This window comes from Electrophorus electricus, chromosome 2 (assembly GCF_041902795.1).
Source record: "Electrophorus electricus isolate QZ-2024a chromosome 2, ASM4190279v1, whole genome shotgun sequence".
Lineage (NCBI taxonomy): Eukaryota > Metazoa > Chordata > Actinopteri > Gymnotiformes > Gymnotidae > Electrophorus > Electrophorus electricus.
The window spans coordinates 3810001-3826669 of record NC_137498.1 but is presented as its reverse complement, the minus strand read 5'-3'; the positions used below and the strand labels follow the sequence as shown (position 1 = coordinate 3826669).

The following is a 16669-nucleotide window of genomic DNA, read 5'->3' as shown; positions in this document are numbered from 1 at the left end:
TACAGTTGAGGCATTTAGCTACCACCCAGTGTGAAGTCGACAGTGTTGTGGTGATTTTATTAAAGCAAAACATTTACAGCATGTTGTGAATTCACCAAATGCTTGTTAGTGTGAATTCCCATAAAGGATGGCAGGGTATATGTATACACACACGCACACACACACACACACACACACACACACACACACACACACACACACACACACACACACACACACACGTTCCTTGCGTTTCCGTCTGGCTGTCGGGCTCCTTGCTGGAATGGGGCTGAGTGCCTTCCACACCCGTGAGCTCCACAGCCCGGCCACGTGTGGTTACAGTATGAGGCCATTAGCGGGAGTCCGTGGAGCTCAACAGAGGGTTCTGTGATTACACGACCGTCTAATCGACGGACCTTTAATGTCCTGGAGATGGAGAAGACAAATAAGATTACCAGTGTGTTACCTTGGTAACAGAGCATTTTATCTGATGATTATATAGTTATGAAATCTATGTAGAGCATAGCCAGTGCTCACCTGTGTGTGTGTGTGTGTGTGTGTGTGTGTGTCTGTATGATTTATTTATTAGGTTTATTAAGTCTCTATAAACTAAACTGAATTGAAAAAACTTTGTCTTCTTAGATTTTTTTACCTTCTGCTGTCACTAAACCGTACATCACAGACAAACATACAGGACACTAAATCAACCAATCAATCAATCAATCAATAATTAGTCTGCAGAACTCTGTGTACATTAGAGCACATATGTTAAGGCAGCGTGAGTTGGTACAGAGTAATTGTGGTGCATCACATGCCCGCGGGTTTGGGGAGTGGGAGCGAAGCTTTGTCAATGATGTGTCACATGTGAGAGTGATGCTGTGTAACGTGTTAGTACCATATTGTGTCATGTGTAAGAGTGATGCTGTGTCACGTGTTAGTACCATATTGTGTCACGTATAAGAGTGATGCTGTGTCACATGTTAGTACTATATTGTGTCATGTGTTAGTACCATATTGTGTCATGTGTAAGAGTGATGCTGTGTCACGTGTTAGTACCATATTGTGTCATGTGTAAGAGTGATGCTGTGTCACGTGTTAGTACCATATTGTGTCATGTGTAAGAGGGATGCTGTGTCATGTGTTAGTACCATGTTGTGTCACATGTAAGAGTGATGCTGTGTCATGTGTTAGTACCATATTGTGTCACATGTAAGAGTGATGCTGTGTCACGTGTTAGTACCATATTGTGTCACGTGTCAGAACTAAGCTTTTCACATGTCAGAGCTATGTTGTGTCACATGTAAGAGTGATGCTGTGTCATGTGTCAGGGTTATGCTATGTCACATGTTAGTACCATGTTGTGTCACGTGTCAGAACTTTGCTGTGTCACATGTCAGAGCTATGTTGTGTCAGAACTTTGCTGTGTCACATGTTGGAGCTATGCTATGTCGTGTCAGAACTATGCTTTTCGCGTGTCGGAGCTACACTATGTCACGTGTCAGAGCTATGCTTTTCACAGGTTAGAGCTATGTTGTGTCATTTGTCAGAACTTTTCTGTGTCACATATGTCAGAGCTATGTTCTGTCACGTGTAAGAGTGATGCTGTGTCACATGTCAGAATTATGTGTCAAAAGTGACTAGCCACCCAAATGCACCCAAACACCAACTTAACATCCACAGATGCTCTATCACAGATGCAGTCGGGCGTGGTCATGTCTGTGATGGCCAACAGAAGGGCTATACAGTCTGGAATTCTGCGTTTCCAGACTGCTCCTGGAAAATCATCAACTAACAGAAGTCTGTGAAAGTCTGTGAGCTAATTTGCATAATGGAGTTCCTAATTAAGTAGTAACTAAACATTACACACGCGTGTGTGTGTGTGTGTGTGTGTGTGTGTGCGTGCGTGCATAATAGAATCAGAAACGAAACCCCCTTCCCGTTATTCTCGCGAGCACGACTGCTTTAGTTTCGGTTTCCCGACAAGCCAGTCTCGAGTGTGCTTTGTCCAAAAACTAGCCACCTAACTTTCCCCGGCGGATGAAATGGCGTCTGTCGTCTCATCACTAAACGACGAGAGAGAAAAGAGATTGCGGGATTTTTTCTCCAAACCCGTGCGCTTGCATCTCCTCTACACGAGCAGTGTGCACAGAGCCGACGTGCCGACGCTGCTCTCCAAGTTCGACGGCGGAGCGTACATCCTCGCGCTGTTCCTACCGTCCGGCTCGGTCAGGGGGGGCTACACGACCAAGTCCCTGAATTACCGGAACGAGTACGCGGACGAGCACGCGTTCGTGTTCGAAATAAACGAGGACGCCGCGAGGCGCTTTCGCGTGCTGGACGCCGCCAAAGCGGTGGCGATCGGCAGCGCCCCGGGCATCTCCGCGTCGCGAGACACCGTGCAGTTCGGGAGCTGCTTGCACATCCACTCGGAGAAGCTCCGGTGGTGCGCGAACTTCGGCGCGGACGCGACCTACGGTACCGGGTGGTGCGAGGAAAAGCAACTCGCCGTGCACGTGGAGCTGCACCGCGTTCAAGGTTGGTCTCCGACGCGTGCGTGAAGATAACCGGAGAGGATGTGGTTGCGTCACGGTGCTAATGGTGCGCGTGTTTGTTTTAGAACTGGAAGATGTCCTGGCCATCCCTTGGAGAGAAGTGGACTGGACGGAGAAGTAAATCTTAAATAAATAAAATAATAATTGTAATTATACACCTAAAAAAGTGCCTTTACGCTAAGTGTGCTTAATAAGAGGTGATCGGTGAGTCTAGAGGCAAAGAAGGTGTTTCTAATAAAGTGGGTTGTGATGGATGTACACTGATATATACATATATACATATACATATATACACACACACACACACTGGCTATATGAATCTTTGCCTGTAGGCGGGCTAACATGTATGTATGTATGTTAAACTGCTTTCACTGGTTAAAATGTCTCTCCGCGTTGTTTAGAACCAGGGATGACCTCAGGAAGCAGCTCGTCTCTTGCGAGCTGAAGCTGGAGTCGCTGTCGCGCGTGAAGGCTCTGCTCCTGGGCCCAGTGGGTTCTGGGAAGTCCAGCCTGGTCAACTCCATCCGCTCCACCATGTACGGGCGCACCGTGCACCTGCCCATCATCGGCAGCGCAGAGACCGCCTTCACCCAAAAGGTGATGGCAGCGTTTGGCGTCCTGGCCGACACTCGGCACGCACCCGTACGGCGGACAGACGTCAGCCAGAGCGTTTCTGTCGCGGTCCTTAGATTTCAAACTATAGGAATTAAATACCTACTTTTGTTTGCTTCTGCCGTTTCGTTTCACTCCGAAAGGTATTCGACCGGCTTCTGAAGTAGAATAATCTTGACCTCCCCCCCCCCCAACTTTTCTCTCACCAGCTGACGTCGTATGACATCCGGGCCAAGAAGCGAGGCCGCCCCACTGCTCTGAGTCTGTGCGACGCGATGGGGGTAGGGGAGGAAGGCTCTAAAGATCTCACCCTGTCCGACGCCCTCGCCGTCGTCCGAGGCCACGTTCCAGAAGGATACAAGGTGTTCGGTTCGGGCGCTGCACATGCTTGCCACGTTAATTCCGCGAATCACACGTGCACCGCTTCGTGGATGGATGTGGTGAAAAACGAAACGGGTCGCGGGTTAGACGTCCGCGGAGCGCTTTGCGCAGAGCGGGTTTGACAGTTCAGCGCCCTTCGCGCTGATTACGCCGTACGTGTGACCGGTTGTTTTGCTGTAGTTCCAGAGCGAAGCTCCAATCACTGACGTGACGAGCGGTTACAGAGCCGAGCCCTCCCTGAACGACCGGGTCCACTGCGTCCTCTTCGTCCTCGATGCCTCCAAGGTGGAGTCGTACCCCGAAAGCCTTTGCTCCGCCCTCCGGGAACTCCGCACCGCTGTCTCTGACCTGGGTGAGAGGTTATCCTGGACTTTCAGCTCAATTGCCAGGCAAAAATCTTTAATCCACGAAGGGGTCTGGCCACAGCAAGTCACTCGATACCTACTACCATTAATGAACTCACTCACAATTCGCCCGGAGCGCAGTAAGGTGAACGCAGTTTATTAAGACAACAGAGGTATTCCGCAGTTGTAAACCAGAGAACACGAGCCAGAGTAGAAAATCCAAAAAGGCAAGGTGAACAGAAACAGGCAAAGTCAGTAATCCAAAATAAGGCAGAAATCCAAAGAACCAAGAGATACACACAAGGATAAAACAACTGCTCCGATACATACCAGACTTCACAACAACCGAACCCGCACACGGGGTAATAGAAAGACTAATGAGCCACGGCTGACAGCAATAACTAACTCTGGGGCGGAACCAAAAGAAACCAGTACTAGGAACTAAACAAACATAGTGGCGTTGCTGTGGGAACCGCGGCGCCAGGGAGGGCTGAAAGTGACAAACAGTAAATTATTATAATGATCTGATTATGATTAGAATTAGAATTAGTCAATTACAATAATCATTCTTAGAATTATTATAATTAGAATGAATCGATTATAATTAGAATTAATTATTATAACTATTATGTTTATGATTATGTGATAAATGGTTGGCAAGTTAGGATTCTTGTTCAGAAGGGGGTCTGAGTAACAGGCTGGATTTAACGTTGTTTTGTTGGCATTGTTTTTGTTCAGGTGTGCCTCAGTTGATTTTGCTGACTCACGTAGACCAGGTGTGCCCTATAGCCAAGGAAGACGTGAAGTACGTCTACTCCAGCCGATCTCTGCAGGAAAAGGTACCAGCTCTGCTGGTGTTGGCGTTCAAATTAAAATCCTTCGTTATATTTCAGTGGAAACAAATGAGCACGGTGCCGAATTCTGTTGACGGCTTTAATCTCGACACAGACGTGTAAATGTCGTAAATATTATCAGTTTGCTCAGTACGTTAAGCTGATTGATTCTGACTCATTTGTAATTAATTGGTTACTTAAGTAATTAAGTTAAGGAGCATTAATCAATCAGAATGTGCCTCTCTCTGTGTCTGGTCTCCGCACAGATGCAGACCGCAGCAGAGCTGGTGGGGCTGCCGTTGTCTTTCGTGTTTCCGGTGAAGAACTACATTTCCCAGCTGTCAGTGGAGTGCAACGCTGACATCCTGCTTCTCAGTGTAGTCAACAGCGTCCTACAGGCTGTGGACGACGCCCTCGAAGACCACTTCCCTGGTCCCATCATGGAGTTTCCCAGTGAAGACCCTGTACCCCACATCGAAGAGCAGCATAGTGATGGATTTATGTATTAATAAACAATTGTTTCACAAATAAGCATGGTCTTTTTGCCAGAAGCTGCATGAAATCAGCTATTTCTTGAACAAAATTAATCGGTTGCCACGGTTCTTGGATGTGACTGTAAAAATCTCATTAAGCTCACCTCTCTGTCTCTCTCTCTCTCTCTCTCTCTCTCTCTCTGTGCAAACACATAAATCAGATTGAAATAAAGATAGGTTTTAAAAGTGTAAAGGTGTGATAAGTATTCATTTGGGATATGGTCTCGTCCACCAACACATAATCTGGTGTTGGGTTTTTTTTGGTAATAGAGCTGATATGAGGGAACATTTAGAAAAACGATTTTTTTTCATTTTTAGCCACAGTTCATAACAAATGTACTGCAGATGCCATGTCAATAAATGTTATTCTGTTATTTGCTATTAGATTTTTGGACAAATATTTTTTCACGTTTGACAGCCTGTTTTCACTAATAATATTATAATAATATTTAACTGGATGCAGCAACACAGAACAATACTAAATTAATTGTATTTGTATCAGTTTATTGCGGGATAAGATGTAACGCAGAAACGCTCGGCACTGGAAACAAAGTTAAAAAATGTTCATTTTGTGGCATAGATGCTGCGTAAAGATGCTCGATCTTGCTTGAACGCCATTAAAAATAATTTAGCAAAAACGAAAAGTGCGTCAGTCCGTTCCCTGGCGCCGTCTTAGTTCTCAAACGTTTGATTTTTGAGTGATTTCTGCGTTACCGGTTGGAGATGTCGCAGTCGCAACACCAGTTAAGTTTCCATTTCGCGGAACCGTAAGTGCGCCGTTAGGTTTCGGATAGCCAGACCTAGGCTGGGCTGTCCCGTTAACCCCCTCGTTACTCAGTCGTGCAGTCGTGAACCATCGCGGCGCGGTAACGGGCGTTTTTACGCGTTAGGTGTCCGGTTCGTAAAGAGATCGACAACTTTCCAGGAACATGTCGCAACTGGACCGGCGGAGCGAGGCGCAGCTCCTAAATCTCTTTCCCAAACCCGTGAAACTCGGTCTTCTTTACAAGGGGCGATTTCACGGATACGAGTATAACACGCTCCTAAATAAACTCGGTGGTGAAGGCAAATGCGTAATTATAATATATTTGGCCTCGGGCCCTGTAAGAGGGGTTTATTTGAGCGAGGCTTTATCTGCGCTAACGTCGGACAATGACGCGTTCTTATTTGATGTGAGCGAAAACGGGGCAACGAAATATCCAGTGCTGGAGCCCTCCAAGGCTTCCGTTGTCTCATATGAGGCTAATCTCTGGCAGTTTGGAGACTCCATCAAAATGATTCGTTATGATTTGCGCCACGTAAGCTTCTGCGCCCGCGACTGCGTTTACACTTCGACTGGCTGGCCCACGAAAAACAGTCAACCTTGTGAAGTCGAACTGCACCGAGTTCACGGCAAGTTCCGAATAGTGTGTGTGTGTGTGTGTGTGTGTGTGTGTGTGTGTGTGTGTGTGTGTGTGTGTGTGTGTGTGTGTGTGTGTGTGTGTGTGTGTGTGTGTGTGTGTGTGTGTGCAAGAGATTCACTTGTATTTGTTTTTTTAGATCTTGGACACTTGCTACCCAACGATTGGAGGCATTTGTCATGGACTGCAAGGTAAGCGTAGCGCAGAAACACAAAAAGGCTGTATTATAGCGGTATAGGCTGTAGATAGCGGTTTCAGAACAACACATGATTTATATTACCCCCTCATAGCTCATTGACCAAAATGTTAATTCGCCTATAGAGGGCGCTCTTTGGTCATCCTCGAATTACCAATGCAGGCTGACGCAAATCAATTTTCAACAACAAAACAGATGCTCATAGTCATTTTATAAGGGCAGGAATTATTTAAGGTGAACCGGAAATGTCCAGCTTCGCAAAAGTCTCCTCAGCCAGCATATGAGCAGAAGTAATTTAGCCAGTCACCATTATAAAACATACCTTGAGTGCATTGATGCCTTTAAACATTGCGGTGCTTGTGTTGAGCCTGTAATGGTGCTTGAACACAGGTCAGCTAGGTAATGGCAATGATACTCTACTGGGTGAGCTACCACGCTCTATGGCAGCTCCATGTGCAGAACAGTTAGATCTTAGACCAGGTAAAACAAGACAAGTAAAAACCCAACGGCAGGAGAAACAAAAGACCATTCCGAGCGTGGAAAAAAGGGAAAACAGGATGCCACGAGAAGAACGGCAGCCCCGATGAACTGGGGAAAACAAAACTCTAAAACTGTTTGTTTATGTATTGAGCCTTTTCTGAAAGCTTGGCTTCAGATCAGTAGAAGTGGATGGTTTTAGACATACACGTAGACACAAGAGGTGACGATCCGTTCGTTTCTGTTTTGCCGGACAGTGCCCGAGATGACCTCATGAGGGGCGTGGTGTCCTTCCAAGCCCTGGACAAAGACTTGCCACGTATCCGGGTCCTGCTGCTCGGTCCGGCGGGAGCGGGAAAATCCAGCTTTGTGGTCTCCGCACGCTCTATCATGTACAACCGTGTCGTTCACCTGCCCATCATAGGCAAAGCGGCAGGTGGATTCACCAAGAGAGTAAGCCAGGAATGTGAAAATGTCAAATATTCGAAATCAAAATGTAAATATTTGAGTTTTAAATACATTCGCACACAAATCTGATTGTATATTTTGGTAAAATTTTATTTTTTGTAGTTTGTCCAGCCAAAAAAGTACCGGATTAATAAACAACATTTTACTGGCCAATTGCAGTTTGTATTTCCCTAGAACCTGGAAACTCCAGGGATTTTGGAATCTGCAGTCTGTGGATTCTCCGTGGAAACTGTAGCCACATCCCCGGATCTATGATGACATAGTGGAACAGCCCTCTGTTGCGTATAAATCAGGCCTAACCTTTCAGTTGTCAGCTGTGGTTCAGATCATCACTGTCGGAGGGGGGGATTCTTTCACTTCAAAAGACCCATCTATCGTGAAACTGTTATGTGAATGATCAACGAATGTTAGAGCTACGATCGTTATCCCTTCTTAGCACAAAGCTAATCTGCGTAGTGGCTAATCTGTGTGAAGGCTAATCTGTGTGGTGGCTAATCTGTGTGATGGCTAATATGTGTGGTGGCTAATCTGTGTGATGGCTATGTGTGGTGGCTAATCTGTGTGGTGGATAATCTGTGTGGTGGCTAATTTGTGTGATGGCTATGTGTGGTGGCTAATCTGTGTGGTGGCTAATATGTGTGGTGGCTAATCTGTGTGGTGGATAATCTGTGTGGTGGCTAATCTGTGTGGTGGATAATCTGTGTGGTGGCTAATTTGTGTGATGGCTATGTGTGGTGGCTAATCTGTGTGGTGGCTAATATGTGTGGTGGCTAATCTGTGTGGTGGCTAATATGTGTGGTGGCTAATCTGTGTGGTGGATAATCTGTGTGGTGGCTAATTTGTGTGATGGATATGTGTGGTAGCTAATCTGTGTGGTGGCTAATCTGTGTGGTGGCTAATCTGTGTGAAGGCTAATATGTGTGATGGCTATGTGTGGTGGCTAATCTGTGTGGTGGCTAATCTGTGTGATGGCTATGTGTGGTGGCTAATCTGTGTGGTGGCTAATCTGTGTGATGGCTATGTGTGGTGGCTAATCTGTGTGGTGGCTAATCTGTGTGAAGGCTAATATGTGTGGTGGCTAATCTGTGTGGTGGCTAATGTGCAGAACAGTTAGATCTTAGACCAGGTAAAACAAGACAAGTAAAAACCCAACGGCAGGAGAAACAAAAGACCATTCCGAGCGTGGAAAAAAGGGAAAACAGGATGCCACGAGAAGAACGGCAGCCCCGATGAACTGGGGAAAACAAAACTCTAAAACTGTTTGTTTATGTATTGAGCCTTTTCTGAAAGCTTGGCTTCAGATCAGTAGAAGTGGATGGTTTTAGACATACACGTAGACACAAGAGGTGACGATCCGTTCGTTTCTGTTTTGCCGGACAGTGCCCGAGATGACCTCATGAGGGGCGTGGTGTCCTTCCAAGCCCTGGACAAAGACTTGCCACGTATCCGGGTCCTGCTGCTCGGTCCGGCGGGAGCGGGAAAATCCAGCTTTGTGGTCTCCGCACGCTCTATCATGTACAACCGTGTCGTTCACCTGCCCATCATAGGCAAAGCGGCAGGTGGATTCACCAAGAGAGTAAGCCAGGAATGTGAAAATGTCAAATATTCGAAATCAAAATGTAAATATTTGAGTTTTAAATACATTCGCACACAAATCTGATTGTATATTTTGGTAAAATTTTATTTTTTGTAGTTTGTCCAGCCAAAAAAGTACCGGATTAATAAACAACATTTTACTGGCCAATTGCAGTTTGTATTTCCCTAGAACCTGGAAACTCCAGGGATTTTGGAATCTGCAGTCTGTGGATTCTCCGTGGAAACTGTAGCCACATCCCCGGATCTATGATGACATAGTGGAACAGCCCTCTGTTGCGTATAAATCAGGCCTAACCTTTCAGTTGTCAGCTGTGGTTCAGATCATCACTGTCGGAGGGGGGGATTCTTTCACTTCAAAAGACCCATCTATCGTGAAACTGTTATGTGAATGATCAACGAATGTTAGAGCTACGATCGTTATCCCTTCTTAGCACAAAGCTAATCTGCGTAGTGGCTAATCTGTGTGAAGGCTAATCTGTGTGGTGGCTAATCTGTGTGATGGCTAATATGTGTGGTGGCTAATCTGTGTGATGGCTATGTGTGGTGGCTAATCTGTGTGGTGGATAATCTGTGTGGTGGCTAATTTGTGTGATGGCTATGTGTGGTGGCTAATCTGTGTGGTGGCTAATATGTGTGGTGGCTAATCTGTGTGGTGGATAATCTGTGTGGTGGCTAATCTGTGTGGTGGATAATCTGTGTGGTGGCTAATTTGTGTGATGGCTATGTGTGGTGGCTAATCTGTGTGGTGGCTAATATGTGTGGTGGCTAATCTGTGTGGTGGCTAATATGTGTGGTGGCTAATCTGTGTGGTGGATAATCTGTGTGGTGGCTAATTTGTGTGATGGATATGTGTGGTAGCTAATCTGTGTGGTGGCTAATCTGTGTGGTGGCTAATCTGTGTGAAGGCTAATATGTGTGATGGCTATGTGTGGTGGCTAATCTGTGTGGTGGCTAATCTGTGTGATGGCTATGTGTGGTGGCTAATCTGTGTGGTGGCTAATCTGTGTGATGGCTATGTGTGGTGGCTAATCTGTGTGGTGGCTAATCTGTGTGAAGGCTAATATGTGTGGTGGCTAATCTGTGTGGTGGCTAATCTGTGTGATGGCTATGTGTGGTGGCTAATCTGTGTGGTGGCTAATCTGTGTGATGGCTATGTGTGGTGGCTAATCTGTGTGATGGCTAATCTGTGTGGTGGCTAATCTGTGTGAAGGCTAATATGTGTGGTGGCTGATCTGTGTGAAGGCTAATCTGTGTGGTGGCTAATCTGTGTGATGGCTAATCTGTGTGATGGCTATGTGTGGTGGCTAATCTGTGTGGTGGCTAATGCTGACATACTCCTTTGGCCAGTCTCTCCTGCCACACTTGTCACTCATAATGCCCCGCCTCCGCACCCGCTCACCCCTACCGTGAAGTTTTCAAAGACACTTAAAGGGGAGGGATGTACTCATAAAGGAATTTAGGATATATTTTTGTGTCTGGAACCCTAAATCTAAGTATTTGACAAACACCATAAAAACAAAAACATGTTTGCTTTGTCTTGTTTTGTTTTATATGTTTGTTTGTTGTTTGAGTGCTGGAATATTGTGATTTGCATACCCGGTGAGACAAAAACAGAGTTTTATCCTTTACATAAACCCTAACCTCAAAATTTGGATTTTGACAATAAACGTTAAGAGCAAACCTGTCTTCCCTTCTCGTCCCTTGCTGCCCCCGTGTTTTCTCTCTACCCAGCTGATGTCGTACGAGATCCGGGCGGAGAAAGGAGGCTGCCCCACGGCTCTGAGCTTGTGTGACGCAATGTCTGTAGGAGACGGGTGCTCGGTCGGTCTCTGCCTTAGTGATGCCCTCGCTGTCGTTAAAGGCCACGTTCCAGAGGGATACAAGGTGTGTCAAAGGGAAAACCTTCACTTCAGTCTGTGTCTGGGATAGGAATGCTAAATCGAGAAATTAAAATAAACCCTACAAGGAATTATAGTCCATGGACACCAGCGGCAGGTTTGTTCACCCAGCGGAATTTGAACTGTTACGTTCATGAGCGTTTAGTCTGAACCAGTCTGAGCCATCGTGAGTTTACGTCATCAGACCAGATGCGAAGGTAGCATCTCGTCTGCGGCCGCGTTACCGCTGGTTTCTAGAACTTTCCGGTTCCCGCGGACCTAAGCGTGACCTGGCTGGAAACATGGTTTTCAAAGTTGCCGTGGTTGTTTTTGCTGCAGTTCCAGAGTGAAGCTCCCATCAGTGACAAGGTGAAAGGCTACAGGGCTGCGCCCTCCCTGAAGGAGCAGGTCCACTGCATCCTCTTCGTGCTCAGTGCCTCCGAGGTGGGGTCGTACCCCGACAGCCTGGGCTCCGCCCTCCGGGAGCTCCACTGCGAGGTCTCGGACCTGTGTGAGCACCTTCATGTGTACAGAGAGAAGAGAGACGTTGTGCTTGTCATAGCAGGCTGTGAATAATTGTAGTCAGCTAAATATCTGGGGTTTTTTTAAGTAGTTTCCTAGTTTTGCTACTGTTAGAATCACCTGAATACTTTACTTCTGTTGTTATTTTGGACAGTTTCAGAGCCCATTAGAGAAATTCACATCCGCTCACATATTTTGAGCAAATATTTTGAGCTCAACAGCATTTGGCATTGGTCCTTTTGCATGAAAGTTCATAACCGTGCTTGCAGATGTTGCCGTACATAACCGTGCTTACAGATGTTGCCGTATTCAGGTGTTCCTCAGTTGATTCTGCTGACTCATATAGACGAGGTGTGCCACGCGGTACACGAGGACGTGAAGTACGTCTACTCCAGCCGGACTCTGCAGGAGACGGTATGCCGGGCATGGAACGCCCCCCCCACCACCACCAACCTGCCACTGTCCAACGTCTCTGGAAGCATGTTTGATTCCGTGCCTCCTTCATACAGATCGAGAAGGCCGCCGAGCTGGTTCAGATGCCGGTGTCCTCCGTCATGCCTGTGAAGAACTACACCTCGGAGCATTCCGTGACCTGCAACGTGGACATCCTGCTCCTGGATGCCATCCGTCACATCCTAAACGCCGTTGACGACATGCTAGAGGACCAGTTCCCAGCAGCCAACGAGACGTTTAAAGTGGAACCATTAAAACCACTGTAAGAGCCCCCCTGCGCTCTCATGTGAGACCTCTTCAGGTGTCCCAAAGATGAGAATCCCTCGTATTTTACAGAAAAAAAGTCTAAACGTTTGTTCCTACTGTTACTCAGAGGCACTGTGACAGGGCTTTGACGAGGTTCCTCACTGTAGCTAGATTACTGTATGCCTTAACAGTATGTGTTATCGTATGCGTCTTTCTGTAACAGTTTCGATATTAGCATATTAGCTTCTCATATTTGTGAACATGAAAGTCCATTAAATTAAAAGAAATTACAGGTCTGTGTTGTGGTCCTTGGTTTGAGTACATTTTTTGCTGAGTGCATGTTTCAAAAGCCAGCCGTCGTCCTGACATGGGTTCTGTCTCACATCGGTCTGAAATACACCTGAAATACAGAGTCTGTCACTAACATTAAAACACAGAGTCTGTCATTACATGTCAAAGGTCACCAGGAATGAACTTTGACTGCAGTTTCCACTCACGTGCGGGTAACAAGCACCGCGATGTCTACGACTTCTAAAATGACGGCTTTGTTAAGCCCATAAGATATGCACGTCTTTATTTGCCGTAGCGACCAAATTCATTATCCTCACTCGCGTTATCCAGTTATATGATTATAACTGTGTTATAAATGTACCGATGTGTCTATGTGTCATTTTATCTTCCTAAAAGTACACTATACAGGGAATAATAAAGCGAAACATGCACACACTCACACACACACACACACACACACACACACACACACAAGCACATTTGCAGTTGGGTGGTGTAGTGATGTCAGTCCGTTTCTGATCATTGACTGCATAAAAAAGATGAATACGTCTGAAAAAAAGTACAAATGTAGTCGGAAAGAATAGTACAATAGACGTGTCGTAAATAATAATAAAAAAACCTTATGTTAAATTTCTTGTTTATTATTGCATTGAAAACGGAGATTTTTTACAAACGCTTCATCAGATAAATCGCGCACATGCTCGAGTTGCTGCCCGTTTTGCACCGTTCTCCCGCAATCTCCGACCTCGGAGTGGAGGCCGGTATCACTGTAGATCAGGACCAGTTCAGCTGTCCGGTCTGTCTGGATCTGCTGAGGGATCCAGTCACTATCTGCTGCGGAAACAGTTTCAGTCTGGGGTGCATCGAGGTGTGCTGGCATCACGTCGGTCAGACGGAAGTCAACAGCTGCCCACAGTGCGGAGAGACCTTCAGTCCAAGGCCTGAACTACGCAGGAACCACATGCTGGCTGAAGGAATGGAGAAAGTGAAGACCACCCGAGCTCTGCCCCTGCTTCTCAGCTCACCGCTACGCCGGACCCGGTGATGTGGAGTGCGACTTCTGCACCGAGAGAAAACACCAAGCCGTCACGCCCTGTCTGGCGTGTCTGGTGACTGTCTGCGAAACGCAGCTCATACCTCACCCCGTCGTTACTCCTTTGAAATGGCACAAGCTGGTAAAACACCTCCTCCTGACTCCAGGAGAAGATCTGCTCGAGATCTTCTGACGCACCAAACAAAGCTTGGCTTGTTATCCGTGCACGATGGACGAACACAGAGACCACAACACAGTCTCGATTGCAGCAGAAAGGAGTGGGAAACAGATGAGATCTCTTTTTGAAGAATTTCATGCAAAATCTATTAGCCATTTTGAATTAGTTACATTAATCAGATTTTTTTTAAATCCAAGTTTTGAATTCAGGAAAAGGAAGGGTTTTTTTTGTAATTAATAGTATAAATGCGTGCATACTCATTTGTAACAAACGAGTGTAATTGCGGAGTGTGATGGGTGATTGTGATTGGTGGGTCATGACTTGGAATCAGTGGTTGCAGAAGTGGGCAGCTTGGTGCTGACCAGGGCGTGACATACAGTACCCAGATAACATACAATATCCAGATACCCAGGTCTAATTTACCTTAAAAAAGAAAAAATCTTAACCCTGTCACCCTGTGGCCTATAATTTAAAACCAGTTAAATGTTCTGTTTTTGAGCTACAGGAGGAAACACCAGCAGAGAATCCAGGAGAAAGAGAAGAAGGTCCAGGAGCCGCAGCAGGCTGTGGACACTCTTAAGGTGAGTACTAAGCAGAGAGCCGCTGGAGCAGATACTGGAGATCAGACAGACCTCTCCTCCAATCACAGCTCTCCTCTAGACAGGCCTCTCCTCCAATCACAGCTCTCCTCTAGACAGGCCTCTCCTCCAATCACAGCACATCATGTCATACAATAACAATGAAAGCGAATGAGAGTACAACCTTCTGGTCTCTGTACATGGCGCGTGACACCTAACAGCGCTCTGCACAGGCAGCAGTGGAGGACAGTGTGAGGATCTTCACTGAGCTGATCCGCTCCATCCAGAAAAAGCGCAGTGAGGTGAGAGAGCCCACCGTTTCCTCACGCTGTCGGAGAAGAACACAGTGGTGGCAAACAGCAGCAGAGCCCAGGCCGTACCCGGCCCGCCCAGCGAGATTAGACGACCGGTTCCAGGTGTTGAGCGGGAGAGTGTGTGTGTGGACGCCAGCCTCTGCGCTGGCTTCTGGATCGATGTGTCTGAGTCTATGAAGCTGCTTGGGATAAACTGTTCAAATACGAGGTGATCAGCACAATATGTCATTTGTCGTATTATGGGCCAGAAATGCGCAGATATAACATTCACCCGCAGTGTGAGCGCCACTCGGGCTCCGAGCAGTACCACCTCTGGCCACCAGAGGTCAGCCACGCCACGAGTTTGAGCTCCGTTGCGTCCTTTCTCCGCTGTAGCTTGCTGTGTCATCGTTTTCTGTGTATTGTCCAGTCAAGTTCCCGCGTCCCGCTGGTTCTTTGCGAAGTCTTGATACTTTCATAGTCAGCATTTCTGAACGTTTAGCATTTTTCTTTTTAATTTCGACTTGTGCCAAACTTCTCGACATACGATTTTGGGTGCTACATTTGAAACCTGACATTAGAAGATGACGACTCCTATAAAACGTTTTTGTGATACTACTCGTCATTAATATTTCGAATTTTAATTATAAATAGTACTTTTATTATAAAGGCATGGGCTCGCATAATTAGCAAAGCCATATTTATAAGTGCATTAAAGCTGAGAGATTCACGCGTTAGGTGTTATAGACCTACGGGCTCCTTAACAACGCAGCACCCAACACTATACTATACTATACTATACTATACTATACTATACTATACTATACTATACTATACAATGCTATACTATACTATACTATACAATGCTATACTATACTATACTATACTATACTATACTATACTATACAATGCTATACTATACTATACTATACTATACCACACTATACAATGCTATACTATACTATACTATACTATACTATACCACACTATACAATACTATACTATACAATACTATACTATACAATACTATACTATACTATACTATACTATACTATACTATACTATACTATATCATACTATACAATACTATACTATACTGTACTGCGCTGTACTATACTATACTGCACTGTACTGTACTATACTGTACTGTACTATACAATACTATGTTATACTATACTATACTGTACTGTACTATACTATACTATACAATTCTATACTATACTATACTATACTATAATATACTATATTCTACAATACTATACAATACTATACTATAATATACCATACTATAATATACCATACTATACTATACTATACAATACTATGTTATACTATACTATACTATAATGTACTATATTCTACAATACTATACTATAATATACCATACTATACTGTACTATACAATACTATACTATACTATGCTATGCTGTACTATACTGTACTGTGCTATGCTATACAGCCTTGTACTGTACTATACTATACTATACAATACTATACTATACTATACTATACAGCCCTATACTATACTATACAATACTATACTGTACTATACTATACAATGCTATGCTATACTATACTATACTATACTATACTATACTATACTATACTATACTATACAATACTATACTGTACTATACAATACTATACAATACTATACTATACTATACTATGCTATACTATACTATACAATGCTATACTATACAACACTATACTATACTATACTATACTATACTATACTACAGTCGTTAGTCTCCGCGTAGATGCACCCAATGTCACAAAACAAAAGAAATGTGTTTCTGGCATTGGCCTCATAGCAATATTGTAGTT

At 45.2% G+C, this 16669-nt stretch overlaps 2 protein-coding genes and 1 pseudogene across 2 annotated transcripts; all 3 read left to right on the top strand.

Annotated features, from left to right (window-relative positions):
- The first annotated feature begins 1927 nt into the window (after nucleotides 1-1927).
- LOC113568508 (interferon-induced protein 44-like) lies at nucleotides 1928-5618 on the top strand. Its single transcript, XM_026996714.3, has 7 exons — nucleotides 1928-2514; nucleotides 2597-2648; nucleotides 2933-3128; nucleotides 3353-3505; nucleotides 3705-3876; nucleotides 4607-4707; nucleotides 4968-5618. The coding sequence occupies exons 1-7, from the start codon at nucleotides 2022-2024 to the stop codon at nucleotides 5208-5210; spliced, it is 1410 nt and encodes a 469-aa protein (XP_026852515.3). The 5' UTR covers nucleotides 1928-2021; the 3' UTR covers nucleotides 5211-5618.
- A 255-nt stretch (nucleotides 5619-5873) lies between these two features.
- LOC118241909 (interferon-induced protein 44-like) lies at nucleotides 5874-12757 on the top strand. Its single transcript, XM_035529423.2, has 8 exons — nucleotides 5874-6626; nucleotides 6774-6825; nucleotides 7565-7760; nucleotides 9156-9351; nucleotides 11103-11255; nucleotides 11588-11759; nucleotides 12084-12184; nucleotides 12280-12757. Exons 4-8 carry the CDS (start codon nucleotides 9172-9174, stop codon nucleotides 12487-12489), a joined length of 816 nt encoding a protein of 271 aa, XP_035385316.2. The 5' UTR covers nucleotides 5874-6626; nucleotides 6774-6825; nucleotides 7565-7760; nucleotides 9156-9171; the 3' UTR covers nucleotides 12490-12757.
- A 700-nt stretch (nucleotides 12758-13457) lies between these two features.
- LOC145643409 (E3 ubiquitin-protein ligase TRIM47-like) overlaps nucleotides 13458-16669 on the top strand; it is a 5947-nt pseudogene continuing 2735 nt past the window's right edge.

Coding starts and splice junctions, on each gene's coding strand:
- LOC113568508 (XM_026996714.3), top strand. CDS start 2,022: ATGGCGTCTGTCGTCTCATCACTAAACGACGAGAGAGAAAAGAGATTG. Junction 2,515..2,596: donor GGAGCTGCACCGCGTTCAAG/GTTGGTCTCCGA, acceptor TGTTTGTTTTAG/AACTGGAAGATGTCCTGGCC. Junction 3,506..3,704: donor ACGTTCCAGAAGGATACAAG/GTGTTCGGTTCG, acceptor GTTTTGCTGTAG/TTCCAGAGCGAAGCTCCAAT.
- LOC118241909 (XM_035529423.2), top strand. CDS start 9,172: ATGAGGGGCGTGGTGTCCTTCCAAGCCCTGGACAAAGACTTGCCACGT. Junction 9,352..11,102: donor CAGGTGGATTCACCAAGAGA/GTAAGCCAGGAA, acceptor CTCTCTACCCAG/CTGATGTCGTACGAGATCCG. Junction 11,760..12,083: donor CTGCGAGGTCTCGGACCTGT/GTGAGCACCTTC, acceptor TGCCGTATTCAG/GTGTTCCTCAGTTGATTCTG.